Source organism: Lonchura striata, chromosome 1A (assembly GCF_050655825.1).
Source record: "Lonchura striata isolate lonStrDom1 chromosome 1A, ASM5065582v1, whole genome shotgun sequence".
NCBI classification, from domain to species: domain Eukaryota; kingdom Metazoa; phylum Chordata; class Aves; order Passeriformes; family Estrildidae; genus Lonchura; species Lonchura striata.
Window position 1 is genome coordinate 37,452,296 of NC_140741.1, and position 18,412 is coordinate 37,470,707.

The 18,412-nt window shown below is 37.3% G+C and overlaps 1 protein-coding gene across 6 annotated transcripts in view; it reads right to left on the reverse strand.

The window, feature by feature from the left end:
- CFTR (CF transmembrane conductance regulator) overlaps window positions 1-18,412 on the reverse strand; it is an 86,505-nt gene that overhangs the window by 35,397 nt on the left and 32,696 nt on the right. For all 6 annotated transcript variants that reach the window (XM_021553473.4, XM_085569721.1, XM_085569720.1 and 3 more), the window contains 5 exons: window positions 17,406-17,597; window positions 6,466-6,560; window positions 3,889-3,975; window positions 2,273-3,005; window positions 1,047-1,175 (listed from right to left, as the gene is read on the reverse strand). In XM_021553473.4, the coding sequence (XP_021409148.3) occupies window positions 1,047-1,175; window positions 2,273-3,005; window positions 3,889-3,975; window positions 6,466-6,560; window positions 17,406-17,597 (1,236 nt within the window). The remainder of the gene's footprint in view (window positions 1-1,046; window positions 1,176-2,272; window positions 3,006-3,888; window positions 3,976-6,465; window positions 6,561-17,405; window positions 17,598-18,412) is intronic.

Sequence of the window (18,412 nt, forward strand, 5' to 3'; positions counted from 1 at the left end):
ACTAGATCTAAGCTCCAGGACTTATTCCTGGTCCAAGGAACAAATTTAAATTTCCTGCAATATAACATTAGTGTAAATTCAGAATACCATCAGTCACATCTTTCTCCAGCTATGATGACACTAGAAGTTTGAATGTCACCACAGAATTGCTAAAAACCCTTTGCTGACAAGCAGAAAGAAATGAATCCTATATTCCTAATGGATTCTTCTCTTCATTCAGTTTATGTTGAAAAATACCAAGAGAAATTGGGACCATATTTTGTAAGTTGACATATTAATACAGTCTCACTGATTTCTCACTATGAAACGTGTTCCTTCCCTTTCGAAAGTACTTGATTTAGGGTATTTACTACACAAGAGAACATTAAGAGGTTCTGTTCACTAAAAGTCTTTCCTAAATTGAGGGACCAGACAAAAAGCAGGCAATTTCTGATATATGAAAAACAGTCAAATGTCCTCAGAGAGACAGATATTCTTCAGTATTTGCTCCAGTGTTTTACACCATCCTTGGAAAAAGTCTTCTCTGCATGCTGCAGGAACACCCCTTTCATCTTTCACTGCCCCCACAGGCATTCAGCACTGTATTTTTCTCAACACTCTTCTTTCACTAGGAGCAAAGCTAGTAACTCCTTTTTCAAAGCAATTTTCCAAATTTATGTATGTGCTGACCAAAAAAATTATGGCAATTATTACTATTAACTCCCTAAGGCTCTGCAAAGATAATTTGTAATGAAAAATGGAAGATTATTCACCTGTGTACAAGAGACTTGCATAGGGCAATAATTCTTATTTATGGTACCACATAGCAGAAAATAACCTAGATAATTTAAGAAGATGGGTCTTCTGCTGCTGTGCACTAACCACTAACATTGGTGAAGAAGTGCTCATCTAAACAGTAGAAAAGTCACTGCAATTTAATTTAGCAGCAGTTGTCAATAACTGATACATGCAAAAGCTTTTGTCTTGTTACTTTATCCATTTTCACAAAGAACAGTTTGAACAAACATCATTTGTTGCAACATGACACCAAACACAGATTTTCTTACCTCAACTAAGAAGACAGTCACACACAGAACCAGAACAAAAATCAAGTTTTTGTGGATAGTAACATATCTGAAATAAGTATTCCAGGTAGTAACAGTACCCATGCCTTCAGCATCATCACTGAAGCATTCCTGTCAAAAAAACCAACAAAATAATAGTAAGAATGCTAATATCTCTGCATAAGAATTTCTGACACAATAATGTTGTCATTCTTTCTGCTAACTCACTGCAAATAATTGAGCTGAAGCATTAAATTGGCTGATAATGGCTAGAGAGGAAGGTACTGACCAGTTGAGTCATTTTTAAAAATACAATCAAGAGATTATTTGAACTTTTCTGACGAGAGAAGCCGAAATTTAGCCAAAACTACCAGAATCAAAAACTATTAATCAATAGCTATTTTCATTCAATGGAGAATTATTATTGTGATTTTAGAGTAAATTTGTAAGCACTTTGAGCTTTTTATTTTCTGTTGAGCTCAAAAGAAAAATGAGCAGTACCTCAGCAAATTATTAATTTAAATTTTCCTTTGATATCTGCTTCCACCTAGGAAACTCCCCCAGAAAATTTTCCTATGCTGAGAAAATCAGCTGCCAGTTTTTAAAATTAAAGTATTCCATCATGACCAATTGAAACTATTAGGAAACAGAAATTTTGGTCCAGTTTTTGGTATAAAAGTCAACCTTCTGTTTTTTTTGACACATGCATAAAACCAGAGGAAAATCAAGCTTACTCCTCCATTCATTATCTGCATCAGGACACAAGAACTAAGCAGTCTGACAAATTTATCAAATTAGATCAAATGCCAGTTTTATAAACTGTGCTAGTATTTCAAATATATTTTATTTTTTCCATGAGCCTTAATGTTTCATTGGTGATTTTACCTAAATGCTTTAAAACAATGTTTTTCCAAGTTATGGTTTCAAATTTTATTTTATCATAAGTAATCTTAAAGGTAAAGTGCAGGAGATGTAAATTCTGTGTTGAAATTCCCTACAGATAGCACTGAAAAATGAACAAAAAATAAGGCAAAATAAAATTTTTGATTATTTAAATTATTTCAAGGTGATGCTTGAGTTTGAAAATTTTCACAGGTATTCAAAAAACATATTCCACAGAGAAATGCTGCATTAGGAAGGAAACAGTCCAGTAGAAAAACAGATGAGGAGTATATTACACTAAACCACCACCATAACCAAACCCAAGATGAATTCAAATCAACACACACCTTCAAATCCTCTTCATTGATTTCATCACTTATATCCAGGACACTGTCTCGAGACACACGCCTGGTGTAGATCTCTATCTCAGAGGACAGGTTTGTCTGAGGCACCATCGACATTTTCCGAAACGTTGTACTTCCCTTTTTGGAAAAGTTTGGTCCATAGTTCACAGCGGTGCTGGTCATCAGGTTCAGCACAGACTGCCTCCTGCGCCCTTGCAGCAGATGGTCAGCCTTGAGCATGCCAGAGCGCAGCAGCGCCACGTCCCCCTGCTCTACGTCGGGTACCAGCGAGAGCCTCCTCTCTGCTGGGTCACTGTGCCCATCCTCTAGCCCATTGACCTGCATCCCGTTCTTCTGCACTACTGAGAACTTCCTATTTGCATTAAGGGGGTTAATAATTACAGAGCTCTTCCTTTTGTCATTAAAATCTGACTTTTGTTTGAAAGATTGCTTCTTTATTTCATTGCGTGATCCCAGGCCTTCTCCTTCAATGGAAAATCGTCGGAGAGTCTCAGTAAGGATTGAATTTCTTCTCTCTGCACTGAACTGATCAAAAGAGTCAAATCCCATCAGCTCTGAGCTGAAGTCTGGCCGTTGACCCTGAAGTTCAGAAAATGTTCCATAGAAATAGCAGCTCCCTTCATGTAAGATCAATATTTTGTCAGCAATCTTTAAGTGTTCCAGTTTAGATGTAACCAAGATCCTCGTTTTATTTGCCATCAACTTGCACACGCAGCTGTAAAAGATGTAAGAGTGAACATTTAGACTTTTTTGTTCTCATGATTAAATGATGATTTTATCCCTTTCAATTTGCTTTTGCCTGCCCTGCTCCCAGTATGAGCAGTCTTGGGTGCTCCCTCAAACTACAAAAAAGGTAGTAAAGCTGAGATGTGTAAAGGGTGAGTACTTTATTGCAGGAACCAAAAAAGAGATAAAATTGAATCGTGTTCAGGTCAACCCAAAAAGCACAGTTCATCATGAAATATTTCTTTTTATCTTTTCATAAGGGTTACTTAGATCTGCTGATCTGAGACTTAAGAGTATTACTCCGATTTCAAAACTTCAAAATTACAGAGGCTGAAAAGATCATGGATGACAGTGTGTGTCCTTACATTTCTTAAAAAGGACAAGAAAAAAGTCTCTGACTTGGGCCAACCTCTGCCAATCATCAGCAGGCAATTTCAGATGATTCAACGTTCAGTGATCAGAAAAACAGGTCAAAATATAGCTTTTTGTAAAAAAATATGCTTACAAAGCAGGTAATTGTTTTAAGGTGAAAGCCTTTCTGATACAAAGACATGTCAGATATAAAGCCACACACACTGGGAGTACAAGATTACAGCAAGCTCAATATATTGAGATGGAAGAGGGAGCAGTAATGCTCACACCTAGCCCAGGCTTGTTCCCCACACAGTGCATTGTCCTACCACTAACAAAAAAATACTCAAAATATATACATAATACTACAACATAATACTACGAGAAACCCTAAAAACGAACATCCCAACAGGCATAACTTTGATCACATCAGTATTTTTGTACTGCTATTAAAAATCCTTCATCTTACTTCGTGCTGCTTGGTGAGATTCTTAAATACAATCTATCAAAACATACAATACCTTTCAAATATCTCTTTTTCTGTAAAAATGTCTAAGTGTCCAAAAGGAGAATCCAGGAGATACAAATCAGCATCTTTGTACACTGCTCTGAACAGAAAAAAAAAATGGAAATGACATTAACTTTTGCATCTCTTATAAATTTAACTAAATATAATTTAAGAAGATTGCCTCAAATATTTTAATTTATGGAATTTCTACAGCATCAATATGGAGCTGGAGTTTAACATGAAATGTGCTTATAAAACATCTTTTAATAAAGCCTTTTCTTGCTTCAGATCACATTACAAACTAATTCAATTTTCAATTAATTTCTGTGCAATAAAACAAAGCTGTCTTTTACGCAGGTTACACTGTGTAAAAAGAGATCTGTTTGTGGCCTGAATCTGACAGTCCCCATCAATGTACAATGACCATTTCAATTGGAATTTAATGTCTACTGTAACATCTACTGGTGCCTGAGGGAATATTGCATTTATGTAAATAAACATGTTAAAAGACTTAGGCCTCAGCACTTGATTTCAAAGGTACTTTTAAAAAATGGTGAGCAAAACCAAGCGTATTAATGAGGCATGGTCCTGCAAACATCATTTGTAATGAGACTGTATAATTTTCAAGTTAAAGACATGAAATGGGACCTTAAGCTGTATGTACCTGGACATGGGTCACTGAGACTTAAAGCTCTGGTTAAGAGGGTCTTTTAAAAAAAAAATTCAATAGAAAAAAATAGAATAGAAGTCCAGAAAGAGTCTCTGCCTTCTTCTGTGAAAATGAAAATCATTATGCGATATAAATCAGAGTAAAATTTATAAAGAAATCTGGCCAGCTGCATTTATGTATTTTGTGAAAATATTTAACCACCAAGACAAAAAGCCCTCTATATTAGCTCATTATGTTAATAAAACTAGCAAATTTATTGAAAAATCCTCTAACACTATGGATTTCACTGACCATACAAAAATTCTCTGTGTGCTTCTATCAGCACACAAGATGTTTGCAGGGTTTTATTGCTATAATTTTTGTGTTGCACTTAGTAGCTACAAAGCTATTTGCTTTAGGGTACCAGGCCAGCAAGCTGACTCAAGTCCAGGACACGCACTGTGTTTTTCCCTTGGTCCTTTCTTTTCCCAGGTTGCAGGTGCAGGCAGTGACAGTGCTCTGTAAGAAAGACAGGCTCGTGCAATCTCCACCAGCTTCTCATGACAGCTGGTTGATGTCACTTCCGTCACGGATTCTCATTTCACTTGACCTTGCACAGACTACACCAGGTAAGTTTGTGCAGCCAGTCCAAGAACATAATGTCCAATTTATCACCAGTTTATTACCTAGGTACAACCCAGGGCTGTAAACCTAAATTTACATCCCTGACTTCTCAGAGCTTTGCAACCCACACCTCAATGCCTACACACCTTGTAGGACACTGAGCTTGGACTGGAGCCCTAACAAAGTCTAAGACAGTCACATGTAATTGTTTTAAAAATTACTGTTCTACAGCTGACAATAAATACATAAGTTCTGTGACCCTCCAGGAAACAAGCTTTGACCATCCAAAAAGTGACAGACATGATTATCCATAACATCTAGGAAATAGTCCATGTAAATGTTGCATTTTAAATGAAAATCTAAGTGGGTTTTGTAGTTTTGAGAACTTTGCCTGATCTTCCCCTCCTCTTTCCTCTTACTGCATAAACCAGAACCATCCATATGTCCTTATGCCTCTTCAGTCTCACAAACCCATACCGAAAGATTCTCTATTTTAATGACCCCATCTTTTAGCCTCACACAGACATGCACATCTTTCATGGGATGCCAGTGCAGATCACTATAATGTGATTTTACTTCTACACAGTGTTTCTGAGCATGGGAATCAACATAATTTGCACTTGGCACAGAGATAAATGGGGCCATTTACACATCAGAGCTGTCATTACTGGATTGCTCACAATAGCTAAGTGATTCTGCTGAAACACAGCTAATTTATAAGACAAACACCTATGTTATTGTTCCACAGACCTTCAGAATTACTTACTAACATTGGAAGGTCAAACAGACAAGGCAGTTATTCATATGTACTAACTAGTCATGGCTTTCTATTTTTTCTTTTTCTTATGACAGAGAGAAGCGTAAAGTGTTAGCACAAAATGTTTTGGAACATGGCTGCTTTTTTTTTTTTTTCCTCCATTTACCTGCAGAAAGGCAGTATGTCATTGATCAACATATAAACCACTTTGAAGAAATGTCATAGCAGGAAAAGTTCCTGGAATATTTATTAATATCTTTCTATGGGTTTCTTCAGTACATAAAAAGCTACACTTAAAGGTCTGAATTTCCAAAGACGTCTTGCATCAGGAAGGGAAAGATTCATCTTATGCTAAGCTACAGAATTTGTGTGACATCAAACTTAAAATTCAGTAAATTAATATGCAGGTGTATCATAAACAAAATTGCATAGTATAACTGAGATTTCTGATGGTAAAATCACGTTTCTGATATACCTGGAGGATCTTTATTTAGCAGGACATAGTCCACGTGTATTTAAATGCTTAGTCATAATACATTCCAGGAGAGCAAAATACTCACCTTGCCAGTGAGATCCGTGCTCGTTGACCTCCACTCAGAATGATTCCACCTTCACCCAGCAGTGTATAATCTTTGTCTGGGAACTTGGAAATATCCTGTTAACAATTTTTTTTTTAAATCAGTATTTTCAATATCCAAGAAACTCAAGCTACAGACGTGATGGAAGCATAGCGTACAATTGTCTACAGACAGGTTGTACAGCAGTTGCAAAATAAAAAAAGTCCCACAGAGGTTTTTTTTATTTCATTTGTTTATGTAATCAGAAATGGTGATAAGAGAAAACATATCCGATTGCAGAAAGCAATCATGAGCTGTGAGATCTTAAGAACAAATATTTGTTTGAATAGTTAATCTCCATAAAAGCAAGGAATGTACCTTCATTCAATGCTGGTTCAAGACATGAACTGCTCAACGGTTCTGTCAACTAATGATAAATGCACTTGCTGCTGAAATTAGGGAAACCAAAAAGAAAACTCTGTTTCTGAGCTCCTCAAAACTCAGGGAAATATATACTTCAGACGTGTTCATTTAAAAAGTCTTGACAAGCATTCCTAGCCAGGAATGCTCATGGTTTGCAAAAGGTTTGGGAGCCGAATTCCACTGCTTGGGCTGTAAGTTATTTAGAACTCATGACTACGTTATAAATGAATCTTTAGCCAGGGATAAAAGCAGAAAATACTATTTCACTCTCATATGAGACATGGAAAGGAGAAAAGGACATTCTTGTGTCCCACTGGCAGGGGTAGCCAGAAATTTTCTTGAGAGGAGTATTTAATTGATGATCCACGTAAACCGTGGAAATTCATGGAAGTGGAGACAAGGAGAATGGCTCATGTGCCTGAAGGCTGTCTAGTTTTTCTACTTTTAGAGTTGCTCTAACAAAAAATATTAATTCTGTCTTCGAGCCTTACCTGACCTACATCCGTACGCCAATACTGTGACATCACTATCACTGTGGTGGATGTACTTCCAGCAGATTTTTCTCCAAAACACAAGCTAGATGAGCTTGCTGTGCCTCATGGCACCCAGGCTTCCAGGGGATACAATTTCAGGGCATTTTGCCATGCAGTGAATGGAAATCCTCATCTGAGCCAGGAGCTCCCAGCACTTGTGCTCTCTGCCCAGCAGCATCATACTGCCTGTGCACACCTTCCTGCTCCCAAGGCAGGGGTACCCCACAGCCAAGGAAGCTGACTAAGGCATTCAGTACCAGAGAAAATCAGCTCCAGTGTTCCCATGCACCACACATATTTTCCTTTCAGTGCAGCTTCTCGGGGAAAAAAGAGTGGCATGCATTATCTCTCAGAACCTGAGTTCCTGAGAGGGATGTTTAGGCTGTGATCTAGAAGAGATATCCAGTTTTGGGGTTTCATCCTGCAGGCAGCCAGGAGGCAGGCAGGAACTCAGCTGCCTGCATGCTCTCTGCAGAACTCACAGAAATCCTATGGCTTCCACACTGGAAGACACATGAAGCACTATCAGGGCAGTACTATCTGGGATTCTAAGTTGAGCTGATCTCTCTAAGTTCATATTTCATACAAAGACACATACAATCCAATTTTGATGGCCCCTGCTGTGATTTTGCTGGTTAATCACTCTCTGTTGGGCAGCCTATTGGCATTCCAGACCTTTATGATTTTGCAGAATAAATAAATAAATAAATAAATATCCTTAAAAAAAACTGTTTCCTTCTTCCTCCCCTGCAAATTGCCCTGACCTCAGGAGCAGAGTGAACAATGCTGTTCAGACTTGGAACGGTGACAGATGAAGGGTCCAGCCACTCAAGAACTAGAAATTGACTGCCTGGTCTGTCAGGAAATGGGAGATTCTCACAACTCTTTAATTTGATAACAGCATTTACTTCCTGATTTAGAGGATTCTGACCTTAAAATCAAGATGCTCTTATTTATGGCAAATCTATGGCAGGTGATTTTTAAATTATTCTCACATTAACTAGTTATTTCTCTCTCATAAATGGAGTCACACAAGCAAATCCCTGGTATTAACATACCAGCTCAAGTATTTGCAGAAAGAGGAGAAACGTGAAAAAAACATGCCAGCAAGTTACAGAAAAATTTTCTGAATGTGACAAAATCACCTTCCTATAAGTCATGAAGAATTTAGGGAGAACACATGAAATTCTGGCATAAAGTATTTTTTAGCTTTTATTTGAGACAACCTGGTCAGGTCACTTGTGATCTCATTATGTATGCAGAAATCATGTTACTCATCTGTAAATTTGGCATTACATAGGGGTTTGCATGATTAAGTGTCCAGATCTCTAAGCTGATTTAATCTATTTCCCATTTCTACCACTACTGCAGCCTGTAATGATGCTGGTGCCCTTGCTGTTTCCTGATTCCACTCCTTCCCAAAACTCCCAGGTGAAGAACTGGGTCCAGCGTGTCTTCTCCTGCAAACAGGGTAAAATTCCAGCTCTACTGAAATCCATTCCAGGGTTCCCATTGCTTTAAAGGTTGTGGGATTTCATCAGCTATATTTCTTTGCAGGTGTGTCAATATGGAATTTTAATCAGGCTTTTAATGAGTTCCCCTTCTGCTCTCCTCTACCCTTCACCTCAAAATAATATATGGCATGGAACAGACAAAGTGCTTTTCAGGCTGTAATTATAATAATTAAAAAATGCTTAGTAATTTCTTTCAAAGGTGTAAACAAAGTAATGAAGTCCAATAGGCACACAATGCTATTTGTTGGAACATGCATGAGCTATTGTAAAAAAGTACATAGGGCTGGTCCCAATACATCCTTGCTGTCATTTTATGCAGGAAGTGAAATCAAGCCAGGGACAAATCTAATGTAATGATGCTGAACAGCAAAAGACTCAGCATATTAATGAAATATGAACTAGCCACTGGATTTTCTTTAATATATCTATTTTTAAATGCTTAAATTGAGAAACAGGTTGGTAACTATTCATATATGAAAACCCTTACAGTTGCCACAGACATTAATTACTTTAATGGATGCTTCTAATAGCAGGAGCAAAAAAGTTGCAGACTCAAGAAGAAGGCACTCTTTTTAATAGCTATTTGCATTTTTTGCAGTGAAAATGCTATATTCATCTACCTCAGCAGCAAAGAGATGGTCCTCATAATAACTTTGGGCTTGGTAAGGAAGAATACAGCCAGAATAGCTTCAGGGTGAACAGGAAATATGATCTTGTTATTAAAAAAGGAAACCTCAGAATGGACTTCACACTTCAAGTCTTTTCTGTAGAGATTAATTGTTATCAGAATAATTTGATAAATCATTAGCAACAATGAAAACTATAAAGCATGACAGAAAACAGTCTCTAAGAACCAAGAGTTGCTTAATATGTCCAAGGTTACTCAAACTACTCAAACAGTTCTACTGATAGAACCTAAGTATTTTATATATGTGAGTTCCTTTCCTTCCTTAAATTTGTCCTTGATTGTGTGGGGTTTGATCATCTCTCCTCTGCCTTCTCTCATAAAAGACAAAAAATCATGAAACTGATGGAACAGAGCAGCAATCTTGACTCTCTGCATTTCATCTTCACTCTGTTTCAGTTCTCTGTTTACCTTCAGTTTTTATTATAGTCACCTCTACAGTCATCTTTATCCCCTTCCTTTTCTTCATTGCCATTAACATTCCCTATACTTTTTCTCACAGTTCCCAGAAAATCTCCCTACTCTCATTGCTAATGAAGTACTTACTTTTTCATCATCATCATATTTTGAATTTTTAAAGTTTTGAAATCAACTCTTGTGTTTGAGACTCATACCTAATACAGAATACTTCTATGAATTTTTAAAATATGAGGAATTTTCAGTAATTTCTTGTATCTTGGCTTTTAGGTAACCAGCCTGAACATACTTGAATCCTCATTTTCCTGGGAATAAGCCAGAAAACCAGATTTATTTAGGTATTTCAAATGAGATATTTTTTAAATTTTATTTTATTTAGATAACTCTCTTCTCTCTCCCCATGATTCTGTAAGCCAAGGCTTTTGTTAGACTTCAGCTGAACCATTTATGAAGGATTCATGATCCAAAAGCATAAGCTTTGTTTTTGCAACAGTTTGTGACCTCAGAGTGTCAGACTCACCCAAAACTCACACAAATGCTATGGCAAAATATTTCCGTGAAACAGATTTTTGAAACGTGAGGTAGTCAGTACACTGCATGTGGATAGGCTAAATGCAGGGTAAGAGAATTAAACAGGATTTCAGCAAAGACACAGAAGACAGGACAACATCCAAGGTAATCTGTCTAGAGCCCTGTACCTAAGACAGGGAAAGGGATGGGGAAACCTGTGTTGACTGAAACAGTTTTTAAACTAAATTATATCAAAAGAGAACATTGCAGAGGGGGTTCTGTTATACATATTTATGTGATCACTGATAAACTTCTTGATGTCAGTGCATTTGGGAGTTTGTCTCTAACTGTTCCCCTCCTATAAAGAAACTGTGCTAGCCTCTTAACATCCAGTTCACCCAGAAAACTCACAGTCTGCAGCTTCACAGCTGATCTGCCAATTATTTTGGGCCACAGATATGAATTTCAGTTAGAGTCTGTGTAGGCCAGTAGATCACACCAGTGTGGGATGGAAAAAACATAAAGGTAGCCAGCTTTGGGGGCCACATGTCTGAGGTGCAGCAGTGGTAGTGGGTGGTTTAATGTGGTGCTAATAACACCAAGGTTGTAGGTTCAATCCCCAGATGAGCTTAAGAGTTGGACTTGATGATCATTGTGGGTCACTGCCAGCTCAGGGTATTCTGAGTCTGTGACATATTATGTGGACTTTCTGCTTGAAAGAGGCATTTATACTCAGCTGTTTATATTAGGATGTAATAAACTTCACCTTGACATGCCAGTGGCTCTCCCCAGCTGTGAAGACAGGTTACTTGCTCACACATAATTTACACCATAGACATGTACCTGATTAGATAACCAAGCTACCATTTAATACCCTCTTGTGGAGAATTACGTACCACAAAGGACTCTGTCCACAGCTGAACCCTCTATTGTTCCTCTCTTCCACACAATTTGTAGTCTGCCCATTTCCCTCGTGAAAACGAGGCTCGAAATCATGGCTCAAAATCACAGTGCTTCACTCACTCACATAACTTCTCAATGCCTACTGATTTAGTCAAGTGGCCAAAAAAAAGAAAAAACCAAAACAAAAAACCACCAAACCAACCCAAAATCAGCACAGATAAAAGGAGCTGGAGCAGTACATGGGATGCAAGGATGTGTTTCTGTTTTAGAGCATTTTTAACACTGAAGTGAACTTCTCTCCCCAGGGTGGATATCCTTTGCAAGGAGATATTGAACACACAGGAACACAAACCTGGGCTTGGCCCATTGAGTGTCTCTTTCTATAGTTAATCTCTCTACAATCTAGTTATTAGATGAAAATTAATCTCCTGCACTCCCAATAAACCCAGCTCAAAACCCTACAGAATCTGACCACAAACTTCTTTAGTACTATTCTATAATTTAATTTCACATGGAAACACTTCCTCTATTTGCATGCCATGTTAAACATTACATTCATGAGCAGCTAGTATCTCTCAAATGAGAGCATGTGTTTACTTAAAGAGTGGTAATCTCTCAAAGGTAGTTTGCCATTATGTGTTATGGACTCTTAGGTAACTATTGAATGATCACATGAATTAACTAGGTGGGAAAATATCTGTCTTACATAACAAAAAGGTAAAACTAGAAGTTATGGAAGTATGGCTTCAAAACTCATAAACTAGTGGACCTAGTCAAATGTGATAGGATGATTGATAATTTTTAAATATTAATAACTATAACAGGCTTGCTTCTGTAGTCTTGACTGGAGGAATGCCTTCTCTTAGGATGAGTTTGTTCAATGTTAACAGCATTTAAACATGAAAATTCCTGTTTCAACTGTCCAGAGGTTTTACCTGCTTAAGTTTTCAAGTTATTACTTAAGTTACCACTTCCTGTGATAAAATCAAACAAAAAATCCCACACCATGTATATAGCAGGCTATTAATGTTGGTTTTTCAATCTAAATATCTGAAAATAAAGTTACATTCCTTTCCAATTTTTCATAACATGATTAAAAAGGATTTTGCAAACCCACATACCACCTACAAATTAAATCCTACAAATTTAAATTTATACTCATGTTATCCCTGCCATTACATTAATACAACCTACAATCACTACAATTCTTAGGGAAGATACATTTTTAGAATTGCTTCAAATTTAGTGGCAAGTTTCCACAGACATACAAACTCTGGAAGTTCATGTCTCTCAGTGGCTTTTACAATATACTTGGTCCTTGATGTGTTAGGCAAAAGTTCAGGCTCTCTTGCTACAATTTTTTATTATGAATGTGATGAAATATACTTGATGAGAAGGGTAAACCATTTTGTCAAAAGTGCTGCTGAGGCAGCACCAATTCATTTTATCTTACTTTTTGAGTACCATGAAACTTGCCAATGGGGGCTGCCTTTAGAAAATGTGTTCAGAATCCATACCGATAGCATCTTGTCTTCTCTCTATTATAGCATGCCAATATAAGGATTCAGAGTTAATTGATTTGAGGTAAGACCTGCAAACTCAAAAGTATTCTTACAATTTATTTCAGAAAAGCTTCTAAATAAAGGACAAATGGTAAGGACTATTGAACTGTGCTGGAATGATTTTACCTAGGAGGTTAAAACCTTCACCTTATTTGCTTACTAGGACCTTAATTTTAGAGAGTATATTAAATTAGGCATGTATCCTGCTTTCTTGCTTGCTAAAATAATCACTGTTTCTCAAGAAAAGGAAAAGAGTGCAAGAAGGTAGTGGAGAAGGAACAGGTAGCCCTTTTCCTAAGCATCTTGAAAACTTTTTACTGGGTTGTTTTGCAGAACGGGTTGTGTAATTTAAATGCATTGGCATTCCCCTGAGCTCAACATCACACAAAAATATGGGACATGTCTACACACAACTTACATCTCATTGCAGTCATATTTGGTATATGCCAGGCTTTCAGAAAGAATTTTTGCCAGTAAGACTGCTTCTTTTGGCTATCAAGAACACTAATGAAACTCTTAATTGCTGTCCCTTTATCTCAGCTCCAAAGTACTCATTTTTGTTCTTTCACCTTTTACTGCTTTTCTCTCAACCTCTTCCCATTTACATGCTGCAGTAATTAGAACAACATTGTAAAACATGATTTTAACTCTTCTGATGCCCTACTTACTCTCAAAGGAAAAATATAATCAGGAAATGTAATTGTAATAAAGTTCTTAATAATTTTGCACATATAAAACAGAATACACTGCCATTAAAAATATGCATAAAAAGGTAAGTTTAAAAAGTGTCCTAGGCATACTGATGCACGGATGCATGATTCTTCCAGTATTATGTACCTGTACAGTGGCATCCTGAAATTATGAGAGCAGTGGTACTTAGATCTGACAAACTTCCCTCACTGAGCCTTCAACATGTGGCTGTCCTTCATTATGGATCATTTCAACAGCTCATATCTCATGCACTCAGACCAGGTTGCACTGTGGTGTCCCCTTGCCCTTGCTCTCCCCATGTGCCAGAGGATGCTACAGAGAAGAGCTCTGAGGACCAGAGACCATGAATGACACCTTTGACACTGTACTGCTGTCTCATGTGTCATCCAGTGGGACTGCACTCCAAGGAGCACCATTAAAACACATGCTTCCCACACGTGGACTCACAAAACCGTATCCCCTGTAGGAGAATTCCCTGCATCTGACTGCCCATCAGTCACACACCCATGCCAGGGGCATAGGGTGGGACAACAGCCACACTGTTGAGAGACATGTACACACCAATTAAGCTAGTGACCTCAGGCACAGGCTGACATCCTAGTGCATTGTGCCCAACACAAACACACTTTGTCAAACCATCTTGGCATAGCATTTCTGAGGTATGCAGATCTCCAATATATCATAACAATTTTCTTCTTAATCTTCATCTATCTTCTGTTTCACAGTACATCATGAACAGGTATACTGGCACAGCTGGAGGGTAGGTGAATTGCATCAAGGCAAAAAGGTTAAGAAGCTGAAGGGAGAACTCTCTTATGAGGTTGTAGTTCAGGAAGTACAAATGTAGCTATCTGAACTACTTGGACTAATAAATGTCCCATTTTATTGCTCTAAATTCCTATAAACTTATGTAAGCTCATAAAATAAATAAAATAAAATCCTTTTGTTGCTCATAGTTTCACTGCTTTTCAGTAATATTTTTTGTGATTAGTCAAAATTACCTGGAGAAGAAATCATCTTTTTAACCTTCCTTTTGATGGTTCCATACACAAATAGAACAAAATGCAAATCTGTGAGAACATATTTTAGAGCAACATAAAAAATTCTTCCCTTCCAGACAAACCTACCAAAGCAAACATGTTGTTTAGATAATGGCTAACATAACCAGGTTTGCCATTCTCTACAACTTTACAGAATCTAACATAACAAACATTCTAACCTCTGAATAAAGATCTGATTTCCCATACAGGGAAAATTCTATTCTTGGACACCTAAAAATATGGAAAGCTCTGGGAAATATTTACAGCTTTCATAGTTGCTTAGAGATAAATTTACCTTGCATACTTAGCAACTCTAAAGAGACTCTAAATGATACCTCCTTAGTAAATTAACTACATATGAGATCAAAAAAGTCAGGCAGGAGAATGTAGCACTGAATTTTGTGAAAATTCTCATGCACCCCAAACTACATAAGCTACACTTACCATTTTCATATCTCTATAGAACAAAAACAAAGTGGAGAGCACCTTGTATGACATCACCTGGCTTCAGCATCCTGTTCTCCAGTAGACAAGAACAGGCTGTGTGTGACAAGAACAGGCTTCCCCGTGTGTCTGGGAGCCTCAAACCCACATAAATGGTATGACATGACCACATCTGCAGTATTTCATTGGCACTAATAAAGAAGAAGGGGAAAAGACACCAAATTCACAAGTTGGACTAGATCTTTGTATTGCTTGCTTTATAGGTTGATGGTGGAAATGGCAAAGTTAAGCGGGCAGTTCACAGATATATTACTTCTTACTCTACTAATACATTTATTTGTCCACTGGGTCAAAGAAGATGTCTTTGTATTCCAAAAGCATTTTGGTGAGTATAGAGCTTGGAAATAAATGTGACTTAGCCATTGTTAAGAGTTCTATATTAACTGACTTGGAGCATATACGCAACAATGAAATAAACTCTTTTGTGTCACCAATCCTTGGTCTCTGAGGGCTCCACATAAGAAGCAGACTCAGCAGACCTGTTTTCAGGTGGAATATATAGCTACCTAGGAAGGCTGCAGAGAAAGGAGCAGAGTAAACTCAGGCAAAACACCTCTGGTTTCTCCTTTCTGAAGAATGAGAACAAATATCCTCACATGAACTCCAATGCAAAGCACTAATATAATAAATCCCTAAAAGGTCACACTGGGCAATAAACAGGGAATTAATATTTGAAATCCATCTTTCAATCTGCCATAATGAGTCTTGTTTGGTAACTAATACATGAAAGCTAACAAGACAAGAAAGCATAATAATAGCAATAAGGTAATGCATTTGACGTCCTTCCAGACTATTCTGACTTCTCTTCAGGGCAGCCCAATCTATTCAGTCCAGGAGAAAAAAAGTGTATACGTATCAAACCTGATCTCAAATAATAAGCCCTGCTAGGAAGTGAAGCATATCATTCTGCTCAGAGCTGCACCAACACAGATCAAAGCTGGCTTGATTGAGCCTGCCTGGAGAAAAAAGGAGCTGCAGCCTGCTGAGACACTGAGCCATCGCCACCGAGACACCAAGCTGTCCCACCAGCACTGAGACACTGAGCCACCAGCAACCACCTGCTGCTCTAGGAAGGGCCTGGCTTGGGAAGCCTCCTTGAGAAAAGGCAGGTTTGAACTGCTGAAGACAGTTGTTTCTTGGAGCTTTGGCATTAACTATAACTTTCACAACTGGGTTTAAGGACAACTCCATAGAAAACCAGACACAGAAGTTGTTAATTCTCCTGTCTTAAAGAGCTTCGCAAAAGATTTCCACAAACCAAACCAAAAATCCAAACATAAACTGAAGTGGCCAGAAACATATAGGGAAATATTACTTTATTGCTTAAATGAGATAAAATGCAGTAGTAACCTTATTTTTAAACAGACTGGCTATGGTTTCTTGCTTGACTGGTGCTAAAGAAAAATATGTTTCACTATGTGGCCAAAAGAAAAATTCTGTTCAGCACAGTTAAATATTTACTGGTTTTATGTATTACAGACAAAATCTTAGCAGATTTTGCAAAGGTCTCAAATGCTAGTTCCTTTTGGATCTTGCCATGTGTAAAATATATTTCATGCCACTACCTCTGTCAACATCAAATACATACAAGGACATTTTAATGTGACTGTACTCATTGTGGGCTACATAAGGATCAATCCTGCAATTATTTGCAGTGTAAGAACTTTGAGTATATACATGGAAAAAAATCCCAAATTTAGTCAAGATTTTCTACTAAATAATTCCGATTTCTGCCATATTCCAGTTATCCCTGCAGCCATTTATGAAATGCAAAAGAAAGAAGAAAAACAGGGTAATTTCCAAAACTGTAAGGAAAAATTTCTTAATGTAGAAATAGTATGTTTAGCATACAGCATCAGTATGTTTACTCAGGTTTTTAACTGGCAAGGAAGGCTGAGAAGGCAGACATGATATAGTATCTGAGCCAGCTTACCTAGCTTCTGTTGTGTAAACTACCAGAACTGTCAATGTCAGTGCAGCTGGCAACAAGGTGACTTGCAATTCCACACAATTGAGATTTCAGGCTGAGTTCCTTAAATATCAGAAATTTCTCACTTGCTTTAAGCCCAATTGCCATACCTTTTCTTTTGGGTTTTTCACTTGGGTTGGGTTACAGGTCTTAAAAGTCCTAAATGACTAACCTCTTCTAGTTGGCAGGCTTTGATGACACTCCTGTATCGGTATTCGTCATAGGATAAACCAAAAATTATGTTCTCTTTTATTGTTCCAGGCATGATCCAGGAGACTTGAGGTGAAAAGGATATCCTTCCACTGTGTTTAATTTTACCCTGAGAAGGCTCCAGTTCTCCCATTATCAACATCAGAAGAGAAGTCTGAAAAAACATTAACACTTCATTAATACATCAAAGATCTGTACAACAAAAAGAAATGTTGCACATAGTGAAAGTCACTCTGTTTAGTCACTTAAATGGCATATTTGTCTCATCAAGAGTGTCCCTGTAAGTACTGATTTAGTGCAAACTGCAATTAATGGGGATTTTCTTGATATGTGTGATTCTGAAAGACCTCTAATGTAAGAGAAACTTAATTTAATAACTGATAAAAATTGTGAAAGATAGCTTGTAAAAAAGACACATTGTTGTACTGTTATTTTAATGAAGCTATGAATAATTTTACAAGGTAAAAATTTATCTGAAACACAGACATAAGGTACTAGTATTTATAGAGAATTGTATTTGATTTTCAGATTATCTTTGTACAACATAATTCATGTTTATAATTTTGCTAGTGCTTATAAGTTTTTTATCTGTATTGCCTTAAAAATGCAATTTCTCTGTGTAAGTATATACAATTGTTCAGTATGATCTGAATTTTCCTCTGTACCTGTTAACTCATTTACGTGAATGCATGACCTAAGTATATTTACTATTTCCCTTCATAAAAGAATTGATTGCAATTTCAGTACTGATATGTTATAATTTCAAAGTTAATCAGTAGCTTGTAGTAACCTTGTCACACATCAATGGCTACTAGATCAAAGGATAGAATTGAGAAATACATGGAAAAATTTGTTACAGAGCCATTGCAGTGGTGTTCTTATCACTAATAAACAGTCAACCAAGTTGGGACGTAACAGCCAAAGATCTGAAAAATCTGTCTAAGTCACAGTTTCACACTGTCAAGCCTA